This window comes from Exophiala oligosperma (genome assembly GCF_000835515.1).
Source record: "Exophiala oligosperma strain CBS 72588 unplaced genomic scaffold supercont1.6, whole genome shotgun sequence".
Lineage (NCBI taxonomy): Eukaryota > Fungi > Ascomycota > Eurotiomycetes > Chaetothyriales > Herpotrichiellaceae > Exophiala > Exophiala oligosperma.
The window spans coordinates 1,159,017-1,179,249 of NW_015622823.1; the positions used below are offsets into that span (position 1 = coordinate 1,159,017).

At 45.8% G+C, this 20,233-nt stretch overlaps 5 protein-coding genes across 5 annotated transcripts; 2 read left to right on the forward strand and 3 right to left on the reverse strand.

Moving 5' to 3' along the window:
• Positions 1–521: 521 nt before the first annotated feature.
• Positions 522–2,449, forward strand: PV06_06860 (uncharacterized protein; the record flags this gene model as incomplete). The annotated part of the gene is made up of 3 exons (XM_016408024.1): positions 522–1,259; positions 1,332–1,653; positions 1,707–2,449. 3 exons carry the CDS (start codon positions 522–524, stop codon positions 2,447–2,449), a joined length of 1,803 nt encoding a protein of 600 aa, XP_016261504.1.
• Positions 2,450–2,677: 228 nt separating this feature from the next.
• PV06_06861 (uncharacterized protein) lies at positions 2,678–6,576 on the reverse strand (the record flags this gene model as incomplete). The annotated part of the gene is made up of 5 exons (XM_016408025.1): positions 2,678–3,490; positions 3,578–4,148; positions 5,018–5,147; positions 5,210–5,340; positions 5,393–6,576. The coding sequence occupies 5 exons, from the start codon at positions 6,574–6,576 to the stop codon at positions 2,678–2,680; spliced, it is 2,829 nt and encodes a 942-aa protein (XP_016261505.1).
• Positions 6,577–7,490: 914 nt separating this feature from the next.
• Positions 7,491–8,735, forward strand: PV06_06862 (uncharacterized protein; the record flags this gene model as incomplete). Its single annotated transcript, XM_016408026.1, has 5 exons — positions 7,491–7,560; positions 7,639–8,031; positions 8,107–8,136; positions 8,211–8,328; positions 8,471–8,735. 5 exons carry the CDS (start codon positions 7,491–7,493, stop codon positions 8,733–8,735), a joined length of 876 nt encoding a protein of 291 aa, XP_016261506.1.
• An 8,433-nt stretch (positions 8,736–17,168) lies between these two features.
• Positions 17,169–17,863, reverse strand: PV06_06863 (uncharacterized protein; the record flags this gene model as incomplete). The annotated part of the gene is made up of 1 exon (XM_016408027.1): positions 17,169–17,863. The coding sequence occupies exon 1, from the start codon at positions 17,790–17,792 to the stop codon at positions 17,169–17,171; it is 624 nt and encodes a 207-aa protein (XP_016261507.1). The 5' UTR covers positions 17,793–17,863.
• Positions 17,864–17,909: 46 nt separating this feature from the next.
• PV06_06864 (uncharacterized protein) lies at positions 17,910–19,698 on the reverse strand (the record flags this gene model as incomplete). Its single annotated transcript, XM_016408028.1, has 2 exons — positions 17,910–19,285; positions 19,344–19,698. The coding sequence occupies 2 exons, from the start codon at positions 19,696–19,698 to the stop codon at positions 17,910–17,912; spliced, it is 1,731 nt and encodes a 576-aa protein (XP_016261508.1).
• Between the last annotated feature and the right edge of the window lie 535 nt (positions 19,699–20,233).

A 20,233-nucleotide genomic window follows, 5' to 3' on the forward strand; every position in this document is an offset into this window, starting at 1 on the left:
CAAAAAGGACGATTCAAGATCGATGAAATGGTCCCTATAGTCTTTGACTAGTCGTGTAAGCCTTGAGACCTAAGCGCGGTCCAGTGGACCACCGGCTGTATTGGAACGGGTACACATCAACCCGGACATTCTGATTGTGGGAACGGAAAACGACCCCATTGAGCGATGGGCTGATGGGTTGACATGCGGAAAGGATCAACAGTGTAGCATACCATTCATACTACAAGACCATCGCCTATACGAGCACCCAGCAGCATCTCATGAACGCCTTCCCTTAATCGTGAGTAGGTTGTCACACCACTGGTGTTGCAACGATGGACTGGAGGATTGGAGGACATTAAATAAGGTAAGCGCGCACTGTTTCTCCCTGCTACAAAGGACAGTACCTGATCTCCACTTCCAGGGCTGCAAAGACGCGACAGACTTGTCTATAAAAGACAATTACCCTATACTGTCTCCTGCCCTCAGAGAACCTCGACTGGTCAAAGCAATTAGACTTGGATTTGTTAACCTCAGAATCAATGGCAACTGCACCGAGCTACATCAATCCCTCCAATGTCGCCTCCCCATCAGGGTATTCCCACGTCGGCGTAGGCCCAAAAGGAGGGAGGTATGTGACAATAGCTGGGCAGATTGGACAAGACGCTTCGGGCGTGACAGACCCTGCCTACGAGGAACAGGTTGCCCAAGCATTCGCAAATCTGCGCGCTTGCCTGGCTGCAGTTGGGGCCACTTCAAACGACGTCACCAAGCTCAATTACTACATCGTGGACTACGCTCCGAGCAAACTCGCCGCAATTAGAGATGGGTTGGAGGCTACCTTTGCCCTTGACAGGCTCCCTCCTTGCACGCTGGTGCCAGTGCCGGCCTTGGCTTCACCTGCATACCTCTTTGAGGTTGATGCCACGGCGCTGGTGCCAGAACACTCGACCCCAGACAACGTTGCGGACGTGATCGTGGTGGGCGCTGGGTTGAGCGGTTTGGAGACGGCACGCAAAGTCCAGGCCGCCGGTCTGTCCTGCCTCGTTCTTGAGGCGATGGATCGTGTGGGGGGAAAGACTCTGAGCGTACAGTCGGCTCCCGGCAGGACGACTATCAACGACCTCGGCGCTGCGTGGATCAATGACAGCAACCAAAGTGAAGTATACAAATTGTTTGAAAGATTTCATCTGGAGGGCGAGCTCCAGAGGACGACCGGAAATTCAATCCATCAAACACAAGACGGTATAACCACTACAGCTCCTTATGGTGCATCCCCGGTAAGCACAATCCCACTCTGTGATGAGACCTCTGTCGGGTGTAGAAACAGTCACTGACTTCACTTCGTCCAGCTGAGCGAGGAGGTTGCAAGTGCACTCGCGGAACTCCTCCCCGCATGGTCTCAGCTGATCGAAGAGCATAACCTTGAAGACGTCAAGGCGAGCCCTCAAGCGAAGCGGCTCGACAGTGTGAGCTTTGCGCACTACTGTGAAAAGGACCTAAACTTGCCTGCTGTTCTCGACGTGGCAAACCAGATCACACGCGCTCTGCTTGGTGTGGAAGCCCACGAAATCAGCATGCTTTTTCTCACCGACTACATCAAGAGTGCGACCGGTCTCGCCAATATTGTCTCGGACAAGAAAGACGGTGGGCAGTATATGCGATGCAAAACAGGTGCGTGTGGTGTCCTCTCAGGTGGGGGACTCGTTTCTTAGTGGTCATTCCAGGTATGCAGTCGCTTTGCCATGCCATGTCAAAGGAACTTGCTCCAGGCTCAGTGCACCTCAACACCCCCGTCGCGGAAATTGAGCAGTCGGCATCCGGCTGTACAGTACGATCGGCCTCGGGCGCGGTGTTCCGAAGTAAAAAGGTGGTGATTTCGTTACCGACAACCTTATATCCCATCTTGACATTTTCACCACCTCTTCCCGCCGAGAAGCAAGCATTGGCTGAAAATTCCATCCTGGGCTACTATAGCAAAATAGTCTTCGTGTGGGACAAGCCGTGGTGGCGCGAACAAGGCTTCTCGGGCGTCCTCCAATCGAGCTGTGAGCCCATCTCATTTGCCAGAGATACCAGCATCGAAGTCGATCGGCAATGGTCCATTACCTGTTTCATGGTCGGAGACCCGGGACGGAAGTGGTCCCAACTGTCCAAGCAGGTACGACAAAAGTCCGTCTGGGACCAACTCCGCGCAGCCTATGAGAACGCCGGGGCCCAAGTCCCAGACGCGGCCAACGTGCTCGAATTCGAATGGTCGAAGCAGCAATATTTCCAAGGAGCGCCGAGCGCCGTCTATGGGCTGAACGATCTCATCACACTGGATTCGGCGCTCAGAACGCCGTTCAAGAGTGTTCATTTCGTTGGAACGGAGACGTCTTTGGTTTGGAAAGGGTATATGGAAGGGGCCATACGATCGGGTCAGCGAGGCGCCGAAGAAGTTGTGGCTAGCCTGGTGCCAGAGGCATAGTTGTAGTTGTGCAGATGTTCGACATGACAGGGGACGCGTTGAAATGCAGAATCCAGGGCAAACGGCCCATTCCTTCTCGAGCAAAACGCCCAACGATTTCACCAACACGACAACCGTAGATCACCTCTCAGACAGAAAACATTGCCGTCTTAAGCTAGGACATGGCTTCTCCAAGCCCATTCAAGTGGCTGGGAGCAGACAATGGATTTATCTGGCCCGTCATACCCATTAACTCACACAAAAATCATGACTCTTCACGACGGTCTCCAAGGCCACTGGGCCATACATGCCCTCCTTGTCCAGCTCCCAAGTCATCTGCAATATCTCCACCGCTCGCTGAGTGATGGCCATGTCGTACGTGGACCCTGACAAGCCCGAACACATTTTCTGCCGATCCTCTGGCGAGCTGAGACACGAGCCGATGACCAGCAGGGGCCACAGCAGCCTGGTGCGTGACGGCGAACCCCTCAGCTGGCCGCACAGGACGCGAAATTCGATAATGATAGGGTCAAGTTTCTGGCAGAATTCGTCCTTGTCGTCATTTTTCATGTACCGTGCCGAGTACAGGAAAGTCAACAGAGCAATTTGATAGATGCGATCCACTGCAGTCGAGCTTTGGACCCAGGCTGGCGTCTCAGATCGAGTTGTCATCGCCGGTGACCAGTTTATAATCTTTTCCTCCAGATCAAGGTACGCCATGGTCCATGGCTCCCCATCCAGGTCCTGGAGCAGGGGAATGGTGGGGATGAGCTCATAGAGCTCCCAGGAGCTCCCGAGCATGCTGCCAAAGGTTTGGTACCCCTGCAGGTGCTGCAGAGACTGAACAAACCAGTCCGAAGCCACCACATCCATCCGGCGGTCCGACGTGATGGTGATGTTGCGCACGATGGCCATATATGTATAGTACTCCAACAGGAAGCCAAAGACCTCGCGCTGCTGGCTTAAGAGATTGCCGACTCCAGCTTCAAAGATTGTGCTGATGAATTCTCGGCTGGCGCGAAGATGGTAGTATGCAATGATGCGGCGATTGCACGTGACAGCCTAAGAACAGAGTCAGTCTCATCACAAATTGGAAGGAGGTCACGAAGAAAGAACCGACTACGCCGATGGCCACTTGCACCCACTTACTTCATACTGACACAGCAACATGGCAACGGTTAACAGGCGCACCGTGTCCTGCGGGGCACCAGAATTCCAGTGCGTCAGCGCATACTTGAGCCCTCGGATGCCAGACAAGTAATGCTCGGTCGTGGCCGCTCTCAATGCCGGATTTCCCGTCTTGTGGCTGACATGGGCGCCGCCCAAGGCCATCATGGCATCCATAATCATGGTTTCCGAGTGTGCCCAAGGAAGCACGAAACTCAGCAGGGGATTGTGTTGCGGTTCTCGGGCAACAAGCTGGACCGCCGTCTCGTTCATGAAGTGACTCAATAGAGTCTGAGACTCCGAGGTTTTGATGATCGCGGGTTCCCAAACAGAAGGATTTGCCCAGATCTTGGAGCACGACGGAGTTGGCAGCCTGCCCTTGCTGGCGCCCAACCGCTGCGAGGTGACATCGTCTTTGAGGATGTCTTGTATGACGTGAAGGTGCTCATCAGTGGGCCTCAGTTCCCGTTCTGCCTTGATCCTCGTGGTCGCGTCCAAGACTCCTTCTTGAAGTCTGATGCGCCAGCCAAGATCAGAGCGGCGCTGAGAGGAGCTGTGCACAAGGGTCCGCGGCCAAGAGCAGATGAGGTTGTTTCTGACACAATTTTTGCAAGTGGGCGTTGCTTCGTCGCATTTTTTGCGCCGGAGCCGACATACAAGACAGCCAGTCTTGGTCCGAGAGTTTCTAGGACGACGCTGCCGCACTGGCGGTATTGTCGACAAGGCCATGTGAAGGCGGAGAATGATGGTCAAATGGTGGCTTTGTTCCGGGGAAGGGCGAGTTTGGGAATCATTAAAACATTCTACAGAATAAGGACGACGACGTGCGGATAGGTTACCATGTATCGTCGTTGAGGGGGTCACCAAGGCTTTAAGTAGAAGTAAGGAGACAAGTTACACTACAACCACGCCGAGGTCCAGACCACCGCCCTGGGTAAATGCGGGGCCTTTCGGGCCACACGGCTCCCTAACTAGTGACTCGCTGACAACTTGGAAACCTCCGCAGAACCTCTCAATGTCCTCTTATCACGCTCCCTCGCTCGCGTTGTTCCCCTTCCTCTCCTCGCTCAACAGCAACAGAGTCATTGTCCATGGAGATTAATCAGAATCCGACGCACTTTACTAGGAGTGGTCTCGAATTACACCTTGGTAAGTTGACTACCTACTTCGTGACCGTGGTATCCGCCTGCGCTGCGAAGGTGCTGGACTCAACACCGACCCTCAGGCACTTAGGACGGAGCATGAAGCACATCAAATCCATCCCAATTGGCCACCTTCTCTTGACAGATCTGCTCATATAGAGCAATCCCACCTATAAAAGTTAAAGCACGTGTTGCTTTCCCAGGGATGTTGCCTCCAGTCCACCACGAATCAGTCAAAGGGAACAGAGTGTGCTCGTTCATCTGGGCAATCAAAACCGACCATGCCTCTTGTGCTGATTTCATCGCCTCGACGGACGTGGCGTGCTCGGCCTCCAACTTTGCAATTGTATCGGCGATCAAGTCGACTTGGGTTTCTATGATTGTTGGGCCGTTGGAAAGGGCGGTGGGAGCTGGTGTGGATTCAGCGACGAGCCTTGGACGGAGGGGTGTCGAGGAACAGGTATCGACTTACCTTGAGCCGTGGCGACGAAGAAGGCATTGGGGAAGCCATGAGAGAAGACTCCCATATAAGTAGATATCCCATCTTTCCACACCTCCTTCAGATCGACTCCGTGCTTGTTTTTCAAGCCCATATGTGTCAATCTTTCAAAGTCAGTCAAACGTCCGGACTCGAGCCACGATCGAACACACTCACGAGCCAGTGAAACTGTCGAAACCTGTCGCCAGCACGATCGTGTCGCATTCCCGATTGCTGCCGTCACTCAAGACCACCCCTGTCTTTGTAACAGCCACAATGGCCGATTGTTGTAGATTCACAATTTCGACGCTCGGCTTGTCCAGCATTTCATAGTAGTCGCTCTCCAGTGGGGAACGCTTGGTGCCGAACCAGTACGGCGGCTTCAGAGGAGCCATGAGCTCTCTCTTTGCCGGATCGACGATGCGAGCTCGAGTCTTTTTAGCCCAGAAGTCGTAGACAAGTCGGTTGGAATTTTTGTCAACCATGACTTCTCGGTACTGGCAAGCAAGAAAATTAAACCCCCCACGCTCCCACAACTCTTCGAAATAAGCCTCCCGCTGCTCGGGGCTAACTTCAAAGATGCCGACCGACGGTGCCTGGACCGGGAAACCAATCCGAGACTTTCGACTCGCTTCAAACAACGTTGGGTAGTAGGCCTTCCAGGCTGTCTGCTCGTTCCTATCCATCGTTCGTTGCCGCATGGGCAAACAATAGCTCGGCCTTCGCATAAACATGGTTACTTGGTCAGCCTTCTTGGCCAACTCCTGAACAATCTGGATGCTTGTGGCCCCGGCACCAATGACGGCGACTCTCTGGCCCTCTGCGCTGAAGTCTTCGTCCCAGGCGCTCGAATGAATCACCCTCCCATTGAAATCGGCCAGGCCCGGGAGTGCAGGAGTGTGCTTCCTGTGGAGCAAACCCGTAGCGAGAATGAGATACTTTGCCGTTGCAACATGGCCAGCAGACGTCTTGACAGTCCAGGTGCCCAGGTCTCTGGCATACCGCGCATCAACCACCTCAGCTCCGAAGTACACGTCTTTTCTCAAGCCCAGAATCTTGTCACAGTGGTGCACATATGACAGCAACTCTTTCTGGTCAGGATAGCGGCAAGACCAGGTCCAGTCTTTCCAGACTTCTGGAATGTTCAGTTGGTAGAAGGGCGTCTCCGAATCAACACGTGCGCCAGGGTAGCGGTTCCAGTACCAGACGCCGCCAAAATCGGGGGCTCCCTCGAAGATTTTGGCGTTGAGTCCAAGCTTGCGCAATTTGTTCACAGCAAAGATGCCGCTGAGGCCGGCTCCAACGATGATTGCGTCGCACGTGACGGAACAATCGCCGTTGGAGTTGTTAGTGGCTGGCATGACTCTTTGATTGTCATTCAGTGGCAGCGGTGGTTGGGGGAAGAATTACCGGAGCTTTTAGGACAAAGGAGATTCTTCACGCAATGTCGTGGCTCAGCGCTACATCCAAGGAACGTCAGGGTCGCGTTCTGCAAATACCTACAAACTTGCAACCTTATATAATGCCGCGAAGGAGCGGTATCCCTGAGAGGACAACAGAGGTGCCTCGGTCGAAATCAACTCTTCGCGGGATCGCATCTGTACACGAAGCTCTATGACCACACCGCGGGTATCACACAGACATGCGAGAGATCAAAGAAAGTCTCCATTGCATTTCCCCGGAGCTGCATATGTAGTTGCTAGTGGAGTTTGAGGGGGTTGACTCCACTCCTTGAACTGAAGTCTAAGCGCGGCTGATACCAGTGGAGTTTAGGATGAAGCTCCCCAGCAAACTAGCTAAGATAGTTTGTGCACTTCATATGTCTCCCACACCCCTAGTCCCGATACTGCTCGACGGCGCTTACGACACGAACCCGGTTTACACCGCGGCCTGCACCCCGACGGTGACCAGATAACCAAAAAAGGACGGATCCCGGCTTCTGGACTGGCTCCTCCACCACCGACCGCATCCACCTTCCACCACCATGCCAGTGAACATCCTTTGTTTCCCTCGGTCATGGCTCGGTTATTATCTGACCTTGTTGAACGTCTGTAGAAGTCTGGCGGTCAAGATGCTGGTCCTGGAGCAGAGGCTGCCACGATCGGTATGAGAGGTACAAGTCCGCTCCCAAACAGAAACGGCATTGTGGAATGGACACCTGTGATCATTTAAAAGCCCTTTGCGTTTGCCTACCAACATCATATCCCTCTCTCCATTTTTCCTCCCTACTTCCTCGTTTATTGACGGAGAACCTTTTGTTGGACCTGTCACAACCATGTCCGCCTTCTTCGATATCGCCGAAGACGAGATTCACGGGTTAGAAAACAAGGTCGCCATCATTACTGGTATGAAGTAAAGCCCTTTGGAATATCCGGGCTTGCCCCCCTGTTGCCCCTATGCTCATTGTCGTCTACCATTCACAGGAGGCTCGTCAGGAATCGGATTCGCCACCTCGGAGCTCTTCAGCTCCAAGGGGGCCGTCGTGATTCAAGCCGACTTGAACCCGCCGCCGAGAACTCTTCCACGGTCACACTACATCAAGACGGACGTGACCTCCTGGACAGACCTCGCATCCCTCTTCCGCAAAGTCATTGACGACCACGGCAAAATCGACGTTGCCTTTGCAAATGCCGGCGTTTCCCCAAAGGCCAATTATCTGCAGCTAGCCTCGAAGGATAATGGTGACCTGATTGAGCCCACAAGGCTGTGTCTCGAAATTAATCTGGTTGCTGTGGCCAACACTGTTGCGCTGGCTCTTCACTATATGCAAAAACAAGAGACTGGAGGTAGTGTGATCATGACTACATCGGTCGCAGGTAAGCTGCTGCTGGCGTTTTCCTGTTGGTCTGGCCGAATTTCGAGCGGCTGACAAGATCGATCCGAGCAACTAGGCTATCAACCCTTTGGTCACGCAGACTACAGTAAGTGTTTCTATGCTGATACCGAGCTGGACCCTCGAGCCCTGAAGAAGCAGAGATCCTGATCCTGTTTGCAGCTGTATCGAAACATGGTGTTGTCGGTATTCTTCGAGGCATTCGCGAACACTTCTATCCCAATGTTCCTATCCGCGTCAATGCGGTTGCTCCTAGCTGGACGGCTACACCAATCGTCTCGTACGTGCTCCCTCCCCATTCCCCCAGCCCCAATAAAAAAAGCATCAAGAACTCCCCATCATTTACCAATCAAAGTCTACCGTCTGAGGTGTTCTCTCTGTCTCCATGAGACGCGATTCGTGGCTAAATGAGACTCCTGCAGCCTGCCCCATGCCGCTTTCGAAAAAATGGGCCTCAGTGTCCAACCGCCTTCAAAAGTGGCGCTGGCTGTCGGCCTCCTGGTTACAGACCCGACTCGCCACGCGCAAACCATCTACTGTGTCAATGGTCGTTATAAGGAACTTGAGGAGGAAGTCATGGCCGCCACTGCCACCGCGATGGGTTTCAAGAGTGTGGACATGACTGAAGCTGGGAGATTCCAGGATCTGGTCAAGAAAGCTCAGGCAGGAACAAGCTCGGACTTGTAGCCTGCTCAACTGTTCCTGCATTTTTGTCTACCGGCCCTGAATAAACAAGATAGATATATATTCCGTCTAGACGACATAGTCCATGCCACGTCACATGCCACTGCCTCGAAGGCTGCTCGGAATGTCTCTGTGACGAGCGGTACGAGGAGAAGAGCATGATCCTACCTACCCTCCAAAGCGTTAATTGAGTTAAGTGGCTCGAGGTACGGATAACTCAGTACTAAGTATGTATTGTTAGTTTGTTAGGATTTTCTCCAATGGGAACTTACCCTCCTCGTGCTACCGTATGAGATACAGAATCATCTCACTCGCCACGCAATCACCACCTGCGCACCCCATGTATTCCTGCCCCCTCAGGAGATGCTGCAAGATGTTGATAGGAACAGTTTTGTCCGGCGTCGGGATCCCGACCTGCGCCGCCCTTCCCCGTATGGCTAGGCACTCCATCATGGTCTCGATAACACTCGATACACCGGTACAGTCCACGGCGTACCTTACACCTTCTGGAACCACTTCTTTGACTCTCTTCAGCACATCTTCGGACCGAGTCCTGGCTCCAAATTACTTCCCGCTCGGGGAATTCGCGCCACTGTAGGGAACGCGGCACGGTTGGCCAAGTTGACCGGTAGGGCTATCATTCTCATATCAGAAAGTAAAGTTCTCTTGCACCAGTGCGATTTTATTGTTTTAATTACACTGGACGGTCAAGTTTTTAACACTTTCTCTCTGGCATTATTACCATGAGTTCTCTCTGGAGTCCTCTTATAACTATTAGGCTATCTTACCTAGTTAGTATATATTGTATATAACGTGGACCTATGCTGATTCTTAATATCTAACTATATTTAGTAGTCTAATTATATTATCCTTTTAATTATGCGCCCTATTTTCACTCCTTCTATTCTCATAATGAAGTCTTACCAAAAAAAAGGAGATGATAAATTTATGGAGTGATAATTCTCTATATAATGTAGATAATAATTATCTACCCGCTATGGTGTCCTAAGTTAGAAGAAAGCTAAAGAGAAGGATAATAATATGCTTATTAAGCTATTAAGATATCGCTTAAGATAGAAGTTTCTAGACACTATAGTTATAATAATATATATCTAGCTATCTAACTATCATGAGTAAACAGAACAGAGAACAGACGACATCTCAAGACTCCACGCCAAGCGTACCTGCCAAGCACGCAACGCCAAGAGAACTCAGGGGAACCGCACAACTATCGCAGGCTTCCCGCACGAGGAACTTCTCTTCCTTATGCTTTGAGTTCTATAATTAGAGCACCTAGATAGGAGGACCTATTTTTATTGTGTTATCACTCTACCTATTCCACAGGCCGTTCCTAACACTAACACTAATAATGTTATTACTTATCACCTGTCCCTAAGCAGAACTTAGCATTATAGGATCACTAACATGGCAGACTACTTACATGGTGATTTTAATATCTACTTATATCCTAATTAAAGTCTTTAACTGGCGAGAGCAGTGACTCCTACTCATATGTCCGTTCCCGCACATAGCCGGACAGCCTTCTAGGCTAGACGAGAAGATTCGATGTGAAGCTGCTACATTTGCCTGGACCTTTGAGCTCGGCAGGGCCCCCAGCAACAGTAATCTAGCCAAGTAGAACGCGGATAGAGCGAATGCCGCGGACTAAGTCCTGTCGGTTGCGTCCACGGTATAAGTATACACCGGCGCAGATGAGTGTTTATTGATAAACAGAAACACAGGAGGGCCGGGAAGGGTTCGACATATATATAGATACAGAACAGATATTATGATTGTTAGTAGGGGTATCCTACTCATAGTCGAACGCTGCATAGCTGCCACTTAATCGGCGGCTGGGACAGTCTATGATATAAGCAATCAATCAATCAATCAATCAGTGGCATTTCATAACCTCTTGTCTTGGCGACGAGGATATAGGGCCTTGGCGTTATACGTAGTACCAATTACCCGAGCACTTCGACTAAACCATGGCATGCACGACTCCGCCACGTGCTCAGTAGGGGCAGACCTGGATATTCTCAGAATTTTGGCTGATTCATTTAAGCTAAGAGTAACCATAAGGCGTCTGTTATGGTTGTGTTTGCATGAACGGCACATCGCTGGCCGATGTACTAACAACCAGGGAATATACGTTCATTATTATGGGACCAAAACTGATCGGGGCTGCTATCTTGAATTCCGACAAGTTACAGCGTCTTAAGTTTCATGTGGTGCAGTTGTTGCATGTATAATTAGATGTGAAGGGCCCGGATGTTACTTAAACCCCCCCCCCGGATCCTTATCCACCTCGAGTCGACGAGCTGTGATTCAGGAGTTAGCAAATTCGATATTGATCGATGGCTTTTAACTGCGATCAAAGCTATCTCTATACTAACTGCTGGAACGAAGAGCTCAGATACCGGTGTCCCAGCTGCGATTACAGCTTCCCAAAAGTTAGTGGATTGCTTTAACGCATTGAGACTGAGGCATGTGCTGCAACTTATAGTGGCATACTAGAGAAATTGAGGAGATACATTAAGCAGCGGGTCTAGGATGCATTAGAATGATAATGTGAATGAGGCTAGCCAGTTATGAGTTCATAGTTAACCCCTCTTAGAAGTTTTCATAAGCCCTTTAGTCCTCTTCTGTAGACCTACCTAGTATAATAGGTTTAAACTTAGCTTCTTCACTACATGAGTATAGACTGCGTAGTAATACATAATTTTTGAGGTACTATTTATATTAATATGCCCCGTTACTTAAACTAATCTTTTCTGCTGTGATTGCTATCGTAATGATAGAAGTAACTTAAGAATATAATGGCTAATATAGTGGGAAATTACCTCTTTAAGAGTATCTAGTTCTGTCTTAATAACTCTATTTAAGGCTTAATTACTTTTCTCCTTGCAAACTAGTTTAGCAGTCTTCTAGTAAATAAAAAGAGTAGGAAATTAATCTTAGAGGTAGATACTTAGCGAGATAATCTCATCAAAGAATTTCTTAACTGAGAGAATACTAATATTAATAGATAGTAATACTGAAGGTATTTCCCTTTATTCTAGAGATCTCACCACTAAATACATAGTAAAAGAAATAGGAAGGACGCTAAAGAAGTTACTATGTTTAAGTTAATAACTAGACTAATATATTTAATAGATCTATCTCTCTTAGTTCCTAGATTTTCATGTTCCCCTTATTCTACCCTTTCTTTTTTTCCTTTCTAGATAGGTCTCTATTCTAAAAGTTAAGGTGGAGCGTGATTTTAGGCCGGCTAACTTGCAGATAAATGTGAGCCCCATTTTGCGCGGAGTGACAAGGGTCTTCTTGATCTCGAGCTATCTTATTCTCTGGTGAGATTTCTAAAGCTAGGCTCTATGATGTCTCCTTATATAACTTTGGGTAACTACTAAATGGATTGCGGCTAGCATTAAAGAACGTTACTCTACTTTATTCGCTAGCTATATTATCTAACGAAGGGGCGGGTATTAGTGTGGGTATTAGCGAAGGTAAGGGTAAGGGCGAGAGCGAAGGTAAGCATAAATACTAACTAAATATAGCGTTAATATTAATGTCTCTTAGCTTAAGAGAATTAATCGTATCATTAGGGGTTAAGTAATAAGATAGAAGTAAATCACAGTTAAGGTTAGTATATTTATCGCCGCTAAACACTAAAGTATTCTTCGCTATCTAAACGTTCACTTTATTTACTCCCTTAGGTAGAAGATTTCCTGCCTAGTAATTTAGTCACTATCTTACTATATGATAAGGCTTTAGGAGTGTTTATATTATAATAGTATTTATTACCTTACTAACTATAATATAAATTATTTACTAGGATCCCACTAATAATGGAGTTAGAGCTATTATATCTATAACTACCTAGCTTAGTAAGATTAGTATCTTAATAGGCTATAGTGCTTTTACTACCTCTAACTTATAAGGTTCTAATCCTAGTGAACTATGACTAGTTAGACTATACTTACGTTTAGAGGTAAGGTTTAAAGTCCTTAGGCTTATTAATAAGGCGAGATTCATTATCTTTAGATTAGAAAGACTTAGGTTAATTAGGCCTAGATATAGGTCGCTATAGGATTCAATGAAACTAGTTACTTCTATTAGCTACGGGTTAGTTAGTGAAAGCTAAGCATTAAAGTAGTCTCTTAATAAGATAGTAGGATTAGTGATATCAGAATTAGATATCGCTATGGCTTTCTTAATAAAGTAGAATTAGTAATTACCCCCTAGAGAATTAGAAGAGTAAATAAGCTAGGTAAATATAATAAAGCTATCTTTAGCTTTTAAACGCGATTAATTAGTGTGATAATATCACTTACTTATGCTAGCCTTAGTTCGCTTATAATAGTGGGTATTCTAAGTATAATATTAGAGATCTATAATAGTGTTAAAGGAGAGCGCGCATTATGGGTTAGGACATAACGTTACCTTTATCTTATCTAATACGAAAGCGAGCTTATTCTTCTTCTTAAGCCTATTAAAATACCTATCTAGATATTACTACTAGGGTAGCTTTTTTATGAATTAATAGAACTACTCATTAAGTAGAAAAAGTGTGTTAAATAAATAGAAAGAGTATTAACTAGCTATAGCTAAGGTCTAATAAAAGATTAAGGGATTTCACTAAACTAAGAGTAACTTAAGCTTATTTAAATAGCGTTAGTAATACTTATATTAGCCCTACTTATTAGTAACTCACTTATTATAGTGAAAGTATAACTTAGCTATACTATATTTAGCTTTAAGACTAGCTTTATAATATTAGTAAATATAATTCTATTAGGTCATAAGATAGAGGCTATTAAAGTTAAGTTAGTTAGCTAGGTACTATTTACTAAATAGAAATTAAAGAAGTTCTAAGAATAAGTTTAAAGGAGTTACTTACCTTTCTATCTCTATCGCGTATATTAATACTAGGTAATAGCTACTCTTTAGACGTAGACTTAGGCGATAGGCTACCTTAGAGTTCTCTTAATATAGAGTAATTATGTCCTAGAGAGTTATATACCCCTCTAAACTCTAGAGAGAGATATTAAGGAAAAGAGAGAAGGCTAAATAGTTATAAGACAGATTTAGCTACTAGACATAACTAAAGAAGCTAAGTAATAATGTAACTAATAATACCTTAGTTTCTATGTCTTAATTAACCTTTTAGGGTTAAATCTCTTATTACTTACTAAGCTCTTTTAACATTATTTAGTGTTTTTACTAGTATAGTTTCTCTTAATAAATTTATTCTTACTTACTATTATGCCTAACTAAAAGGTATTAAATTCATTCTTTAAGGGACTTAATCTCCTTATTAAGTGTAATAAAGTTAGCTCACTCTTTTAAATTTATCTCTATCTTCGCTAATAGTAATTATAGTATTTATAAGTAGTACTATAGTGAGAGGCTATAAAAGCCCTTAAGGTAAATAGTGTGGCGCACTTTACCTTAGTAACTAAATTATCTATTAATAGTATTAATTTAAGGTATATATAAACTAAAGAATATATTAGAATTCTTATAACTAATAAACTTTATTCTCTTAATAATTAAATAGCTATTATTTATGCCTAAAGTTAGTACTTTCTATACTAGTAATCTTATTAAGTAGAATTTATTATTAGCCTTTATTAGAACCTCTCTTCTAAAATTATAAACCTAAATATTTTCTTTATACCTAGCTTAATAGTCTAAGCTAACTAGCTTATTACTAAAGGAAACTATAGATTAAATCTTTTCTATTAGGCCTTTAGAAGATATAGTCTAAAAAAAGAGTACTTAGTATAACTCTTTTTGAATTTAAAGATAATATAAGGACTTATTAATAGGGGCTAGAATTACCTTAATTTCTTTAAAGATAAGGTAATTTTAGAAGGCGCTATTAACGAGAGTAATAGCTAGTAAAGATAGGACTAAGTTCGCGTATAGTAACTATATATTCTTATATATATTATGCTATAGCCTAGTGAAAGTGTAATATTAGAAAGGATACTCATTAAAAGCGGAGATAAGAAAGTTTTCAGTTAATTTACCTTTTATATAGCTTATTAGTGAAGCCTTTTATGTTGTGTATAGTCTATATAGTAAGTTCTATCTCTTCTTTCTTATTCTTAAAGATAATGAAGATAATATTTTATGTCTAAATTATTAGTATAGATTTATCTTAGATTAGGTAGCTATATTCTTACCTTATATAGTAACTCTTAACTAAAGCTATAATATGTTAACTATATTAACTATTCAAAGTTAAAAATGTTGACCAGTTGACCCGCGTTAGGCTGAGTACACTGCGTAAGGCTAAGTATGGTAAGACTATTAATTTATAATCAATAGTCTATTCTGTTCTAAAGCCTTCTATATAGGCTCTCCTTAACATCTATATAAGGAGGTCTTTACTCCCCTTCACGGGCTTTCACTCCTTAAGCTCTCTAAGTCCTTATTTAGCTATCACTTAGCTAGTCATTCATTAATAAAGGCCTATTACGCTATACCCTTCCCTATTACGATATGACCTAGTCCTCTTAACATAATATATATTAAATTTAAAGATCTCTCTCACTCTTAATAGCGTATAAATAAAGAGAGTATAGGCTATATAATTCTAAACTAAACTTCTTAAATAGATATAATAATACTAATCCTTTTATTATTTATATTTTATTAATATAATAAAATAAGGCACTATTATAAAATATAACTATTATTATTTAGTTAAGAGATTAAACCTTTTCTTTAACACTATTTTAATATACTAAAATAAAATCTTAGCTTTATTAATAAAAGTAAAGTAAGATATAAAATTAAATATAGTATACTAACTTTAATACCTTATAAAAGATTTTCTAGTTATTAAATTATCGCTTTTAACTAGCTTTAAAGTTTATTCACTATTACTTTATATAAAATAAACTTAAATTTACCTTTATAATACTCTTTATAAAATACTTTATAAGCTATAAATTATAGAGATTAATATTAAGATTTTATTATTTATACTTACTTACTAGTTTTAATCTTTATTAATATAGATTAATATAACTCTTAAGTAAGTAAAGAACTTACTTATTTTAAAGGGCTATTATTTAGTTATAGTTTAGTTTAGTTCTAAGTTTAATAAACTTACTAATCTAATTACCATTTATATTAGTATTTATAATTAGTTACTAACTATTTTTCTTTACTTTATTAAAGACTTTTATTGTGGTTTTCTTTCTCTTTAGTATAGAAAAATAATGAGTAAGATAGTGAGCACTAAAATATAGTAAGAAATTAAGAAAAGATAAGTACTAAAAGAAAAAGAAAAGTAAATAACTAGAGTAAAGAGATTAAAGTATATTAAAACATAAAGAAAATATATTTAAATAGTAAGAAAACTAAATAAAAAAATTAATTTATATAAGAAATAAAGAGAGAATAAAAGAAAATATAAGAACTAAAAAAGAGAGAGAAAGAGAGAATAATAAAGAGAAAAAAGGAAGAGAAGTATTATTCTATAGAGCTAAGAAATTTAGTTAACTCTATTTAGTAATGTACTATAGTAAAGTATTCTCTTAAAGATTCTCTTAAGAATTTTATCTTTTATTAAAGCTAAAATAAGCTCTTATAAATATAATTAAATAAAGTTATTATAAGGCTAGAATATATATAATATTAGTATCTATAACACTAAAGCCTAAATAAATATCTCACTAGCACATAAGAGAGTATAGTAGAAGCGTACTAAAGCTATAAGGGAGTAAAAGGGGGTGAAAGGGGAGCGCGAAAGAGAGGAAGGGAGTAGAAGAGAGTAAACGAGGGAGCGAATTGACTAAATAGTCGTTAGCGGGAGAGCAAAGCGGCGAGGGATGAGTCAGCTAAATGTGTGTGAAGGATGACTGTTTGGGGATTATATATATATATATATATATAAATGTTTTATGCTTTGTCCCTTTCCATTTCTGTTTAGGAAAAGAAGCGAGGCCGCTCTAATCGGACACGTGACGGAGTATCAAGGAGCGTCGTGGGAGCCATGCGTTTGTTTTAGATGGGCGTCAGGAACCTGGTGGCCCGTACGATAGCCTCCCAGGCTCCCTTGTGTCCCGACCGAAGCGCAAAATCGAGACACACGCGGGATGCCATCTTGGTTCCGGCTGAAGGATCTGAGCGCCTTGGGCGGGTCGGCGCGGAGGAGAAGTGATCAAGTCACTGCATCACCGTGCGGGCCGAGGAATCAAGCTGACTTGCGATGTATTCTTGAGGGTACTGCGTAGGATACGCCCGCACCATGGCACACGGGACCTGCGCACTCGAGCAAACGTTTCCTTTTTCGCCAGAGCCAAGTAACTTTGAGAACTCACAGTACACGGTGAATGAACAGAGTCTGATTCCGGCACCGTGCATCCTGGTCGGCGCCTTCTGTCGATTGGCGCCGCTGGTTCGAGCTTCACCTTGACTTCAGATCAGCCGGATTCGAGTCTGCCGACCCAGTTTGTGCATGGGGAGGCCTATGCATTTCGTCCCGTCGATCTTGCGGTGCGCCGCGACGGCGACGCCCACCCGTCGATAAGTCCGCGGGAGTTGCCCGCAGGGCTTCAGCGCCAGGATCCAGTACTTTCGGATGCAACGTCTGGTCACCATCTCCCCTACGCAGCAGACCAAGCTCCGAACGCTGCCAACGTCGAAGTCTTCCTGACCCGTCAACTTCTCGTCCTCCACCAGCAAGCACGTGAACACTTCCGGTGTATCGGAGAGGTCGTCAAACTGCACTTTGCCAATGGGCTCGGAGGTTTGCTCGTCCCGTAGGACGAAGCAGTGCGAAGGCGGACGAGGCGGTTCTTGGAACCCAGGCGATCCACTCCTCCAGATGCCCAACTTGCCTTCGGTGTGGACCCAGGAGGGGTCGTCAGCGATTGTCTGCGTCGATCTTTTGGCCTCCAGGAGGCGCCCAAACAGACTCAGAACGCCGTTCGTGTGAAAGGGTGAGGGCTCGTCCAAAGTTGGGCTGTCAAACTCAATCTCCTGGAGGCAACCAGCTCCGGTCTTCAACGAGACGATCGGCACGTGAAAGATGGCTGGCATCGTCACCTGCCCATCCCAGGCGATCCAGCTCCAAGACGGCGCTGTGTCACGGAGTGTCAGACGGACAGGACGGTTTGGGCATGGGCTCTACCTTACCTCTTTCGAAAGGCGGTTTTCTCAAAGGCTCGCCCGTCGAAAACCAAAGTAGGCAACATGCAATGTTTGCCAGATACAGACCATAGGAATAAGACCATCGTCTTCGCCAGAGAGAATGCTTCTGCGAGACCCTGCAGGGCGAGTAGTTTGTCGTTGGGTTCCGTCAGAGCCCGTGCGCTGTACTCGGTAACAGCCACATCCCACACATCTGCGAACGGCATCCACATAGGCCCGCCCTTTCTTCACGGGCCATGCTATGAGCAGAATGGCGGCCCGATACAAGCTGACGGTTACCTTGTGCCCCATAGCTTGCAAGTCGTCCGCGAGGTCTTGAGACCCTCCAACAAAGTTCACGGCCATCACGGCGGCAGAGATGGATTTTTTCAGACCGCCCTCGTCTTCCAATTCATTGTCAGCTCTCCCCGGCGAGTTCATGTTGAAATTGTGTGTGTTGTCCTCTGTCCATCGGCATTTCTGGCACTCCCAAAGCAATTGGTGTCTGCCGAAGTAGAGAAGACGGCGCGAGAGGGCGCGTTCTTGGAAGGTCCATCCACGGGTATTCCAAACACTGTCGAGAACTTCATGGAAGTCGGGACCATGGGGTGGAGGATAAGCATAGACCGTGCCCAGGTACGTATCATCCACAATGAACGGCAAACTAACGGCTCCAGTTCCAGGGTGTTCACCTCGCGAGTCCGAGACGTGAGTTGGCGGTCGGGGGAAGAAGCATCCTTGGTAGATATCCTTGGCTCCAAGGGCGACAATCGTGACGGTAGATTGCTCGTAGATCTCACGCATTTTGCTTGATTCTCTGTTCCAATCTGCGCGGTCGTCCTGTACGATACAGAGACAGTCGACCCAGAGGTACTGCAGGCCTAGCCTCTGACATATCAATATCGCATGTTGGATCGTTCGCGGCATAGCGTCCAGTGGTGCACCGCCGAGTCGTTCCTCGAGGTTCGAGGTTAAAGTAACGTGAGGCCATCCCGCAGCACCAGATCCCGCGGCACCTAGTGCTTCGCCCCAACAGTAGCTCAAGGTAGCATATTCTGCGCATATTCCTCCAGTCTCGATCAAGTACGGCGCGCCACCCTCGGCAGCACCTACAAAGACGGCCCGGAAGGGCAAAGCGGATTTGTCCTGGACGTCCTTGATGCTTCCATATAACCTCCCCGGAAGCCCACGCCGACAAGACCGATGCTTCTTTTTGCAACAATCAAGCCAGGCTCTTGCTTTTGCATACACTACCTGTTCCTCTGGCGGCGTGGGGGCCTCGCCGGGTATGAAATGTGCGAGGTCAGCGCCATCGCAGGATTTCTCGAGTTTAATTCTTTTGACAATGTCCGTTGGCGAGGGCGCGTGAGATGCGTCGTCTGAGAATTGGAATCCAGATGGACCTGCAAACCTGCATGTCAGATTGTACTAGTCCTCCGATGATGGGTCGAGACTCCTCACCTGGTACCTTCGTTAGGGGTAGGTATTGACATAATACAGGGTACTTGGTCTCCAGCTCAATTTGGTCGTGATCCTGGAAAGCAACACGGATGCCGTTAATCGCTAATTCCATTTCGAAGTCATCACGGACTCGATCATCCCGATAGCTGGACAGAACGATCCGCTTATCGAGTAGCTCATCCTGCATTGCGCCAGCTCCGGTTATAAAGTTGTATAGCAGCGCACAAAAGTCACATCGGTTTTTACCGATAACGACATCTCGCAACTTGAGCTGCGAGGTTTCAGGACGTTGGAGCTCTACTTTAAAACCTTTGCCTCTCGGGTGATACTTCACTTTTTGAAGCTTCCAGCGCATGGACGCACATGATTGACACAGGGTCGAGGATGGAGCCGCCTGTGAACCCGGAGAATGGACTGTTGAAGGATTCATGGCACCTTGCAAGGCTTCGATGGCCCCGCGTTGTTCGAACTTCAACTCTGTATTTCTGGCTCGCGAATGGCGCTTGTCTACACGCTTCAATTTTGGGAGGTGAGGATATCATGTCCGCCCAAATATTGGCAAGTTCTGAAGGAAGCTTGGGCAAGCAGACGGCATGCAGGAGGCAATGAGTTGCACAATCGCGTTATAGACTCTCCACGGATTCGGATGTTAGAATGCGCGATCAGGCTGAACATCGAATCTGGCCGGTGTGCAGATGATGATGGGATTCATGAGTCTCAAGGAATGTCCTTGACGCCTCGCCAACACCTCGTCTAATAATGAGACATAAACTATCAGCTGGCCCCCCATGCCCGCTGACTCGAGGGGCGAAAGATCTCAGCTAGCAGCAGCCGAATCTGATAGTTCCAAGACAGGCCGGGCGCCCTCATGCAGACATGTGACCATGAAA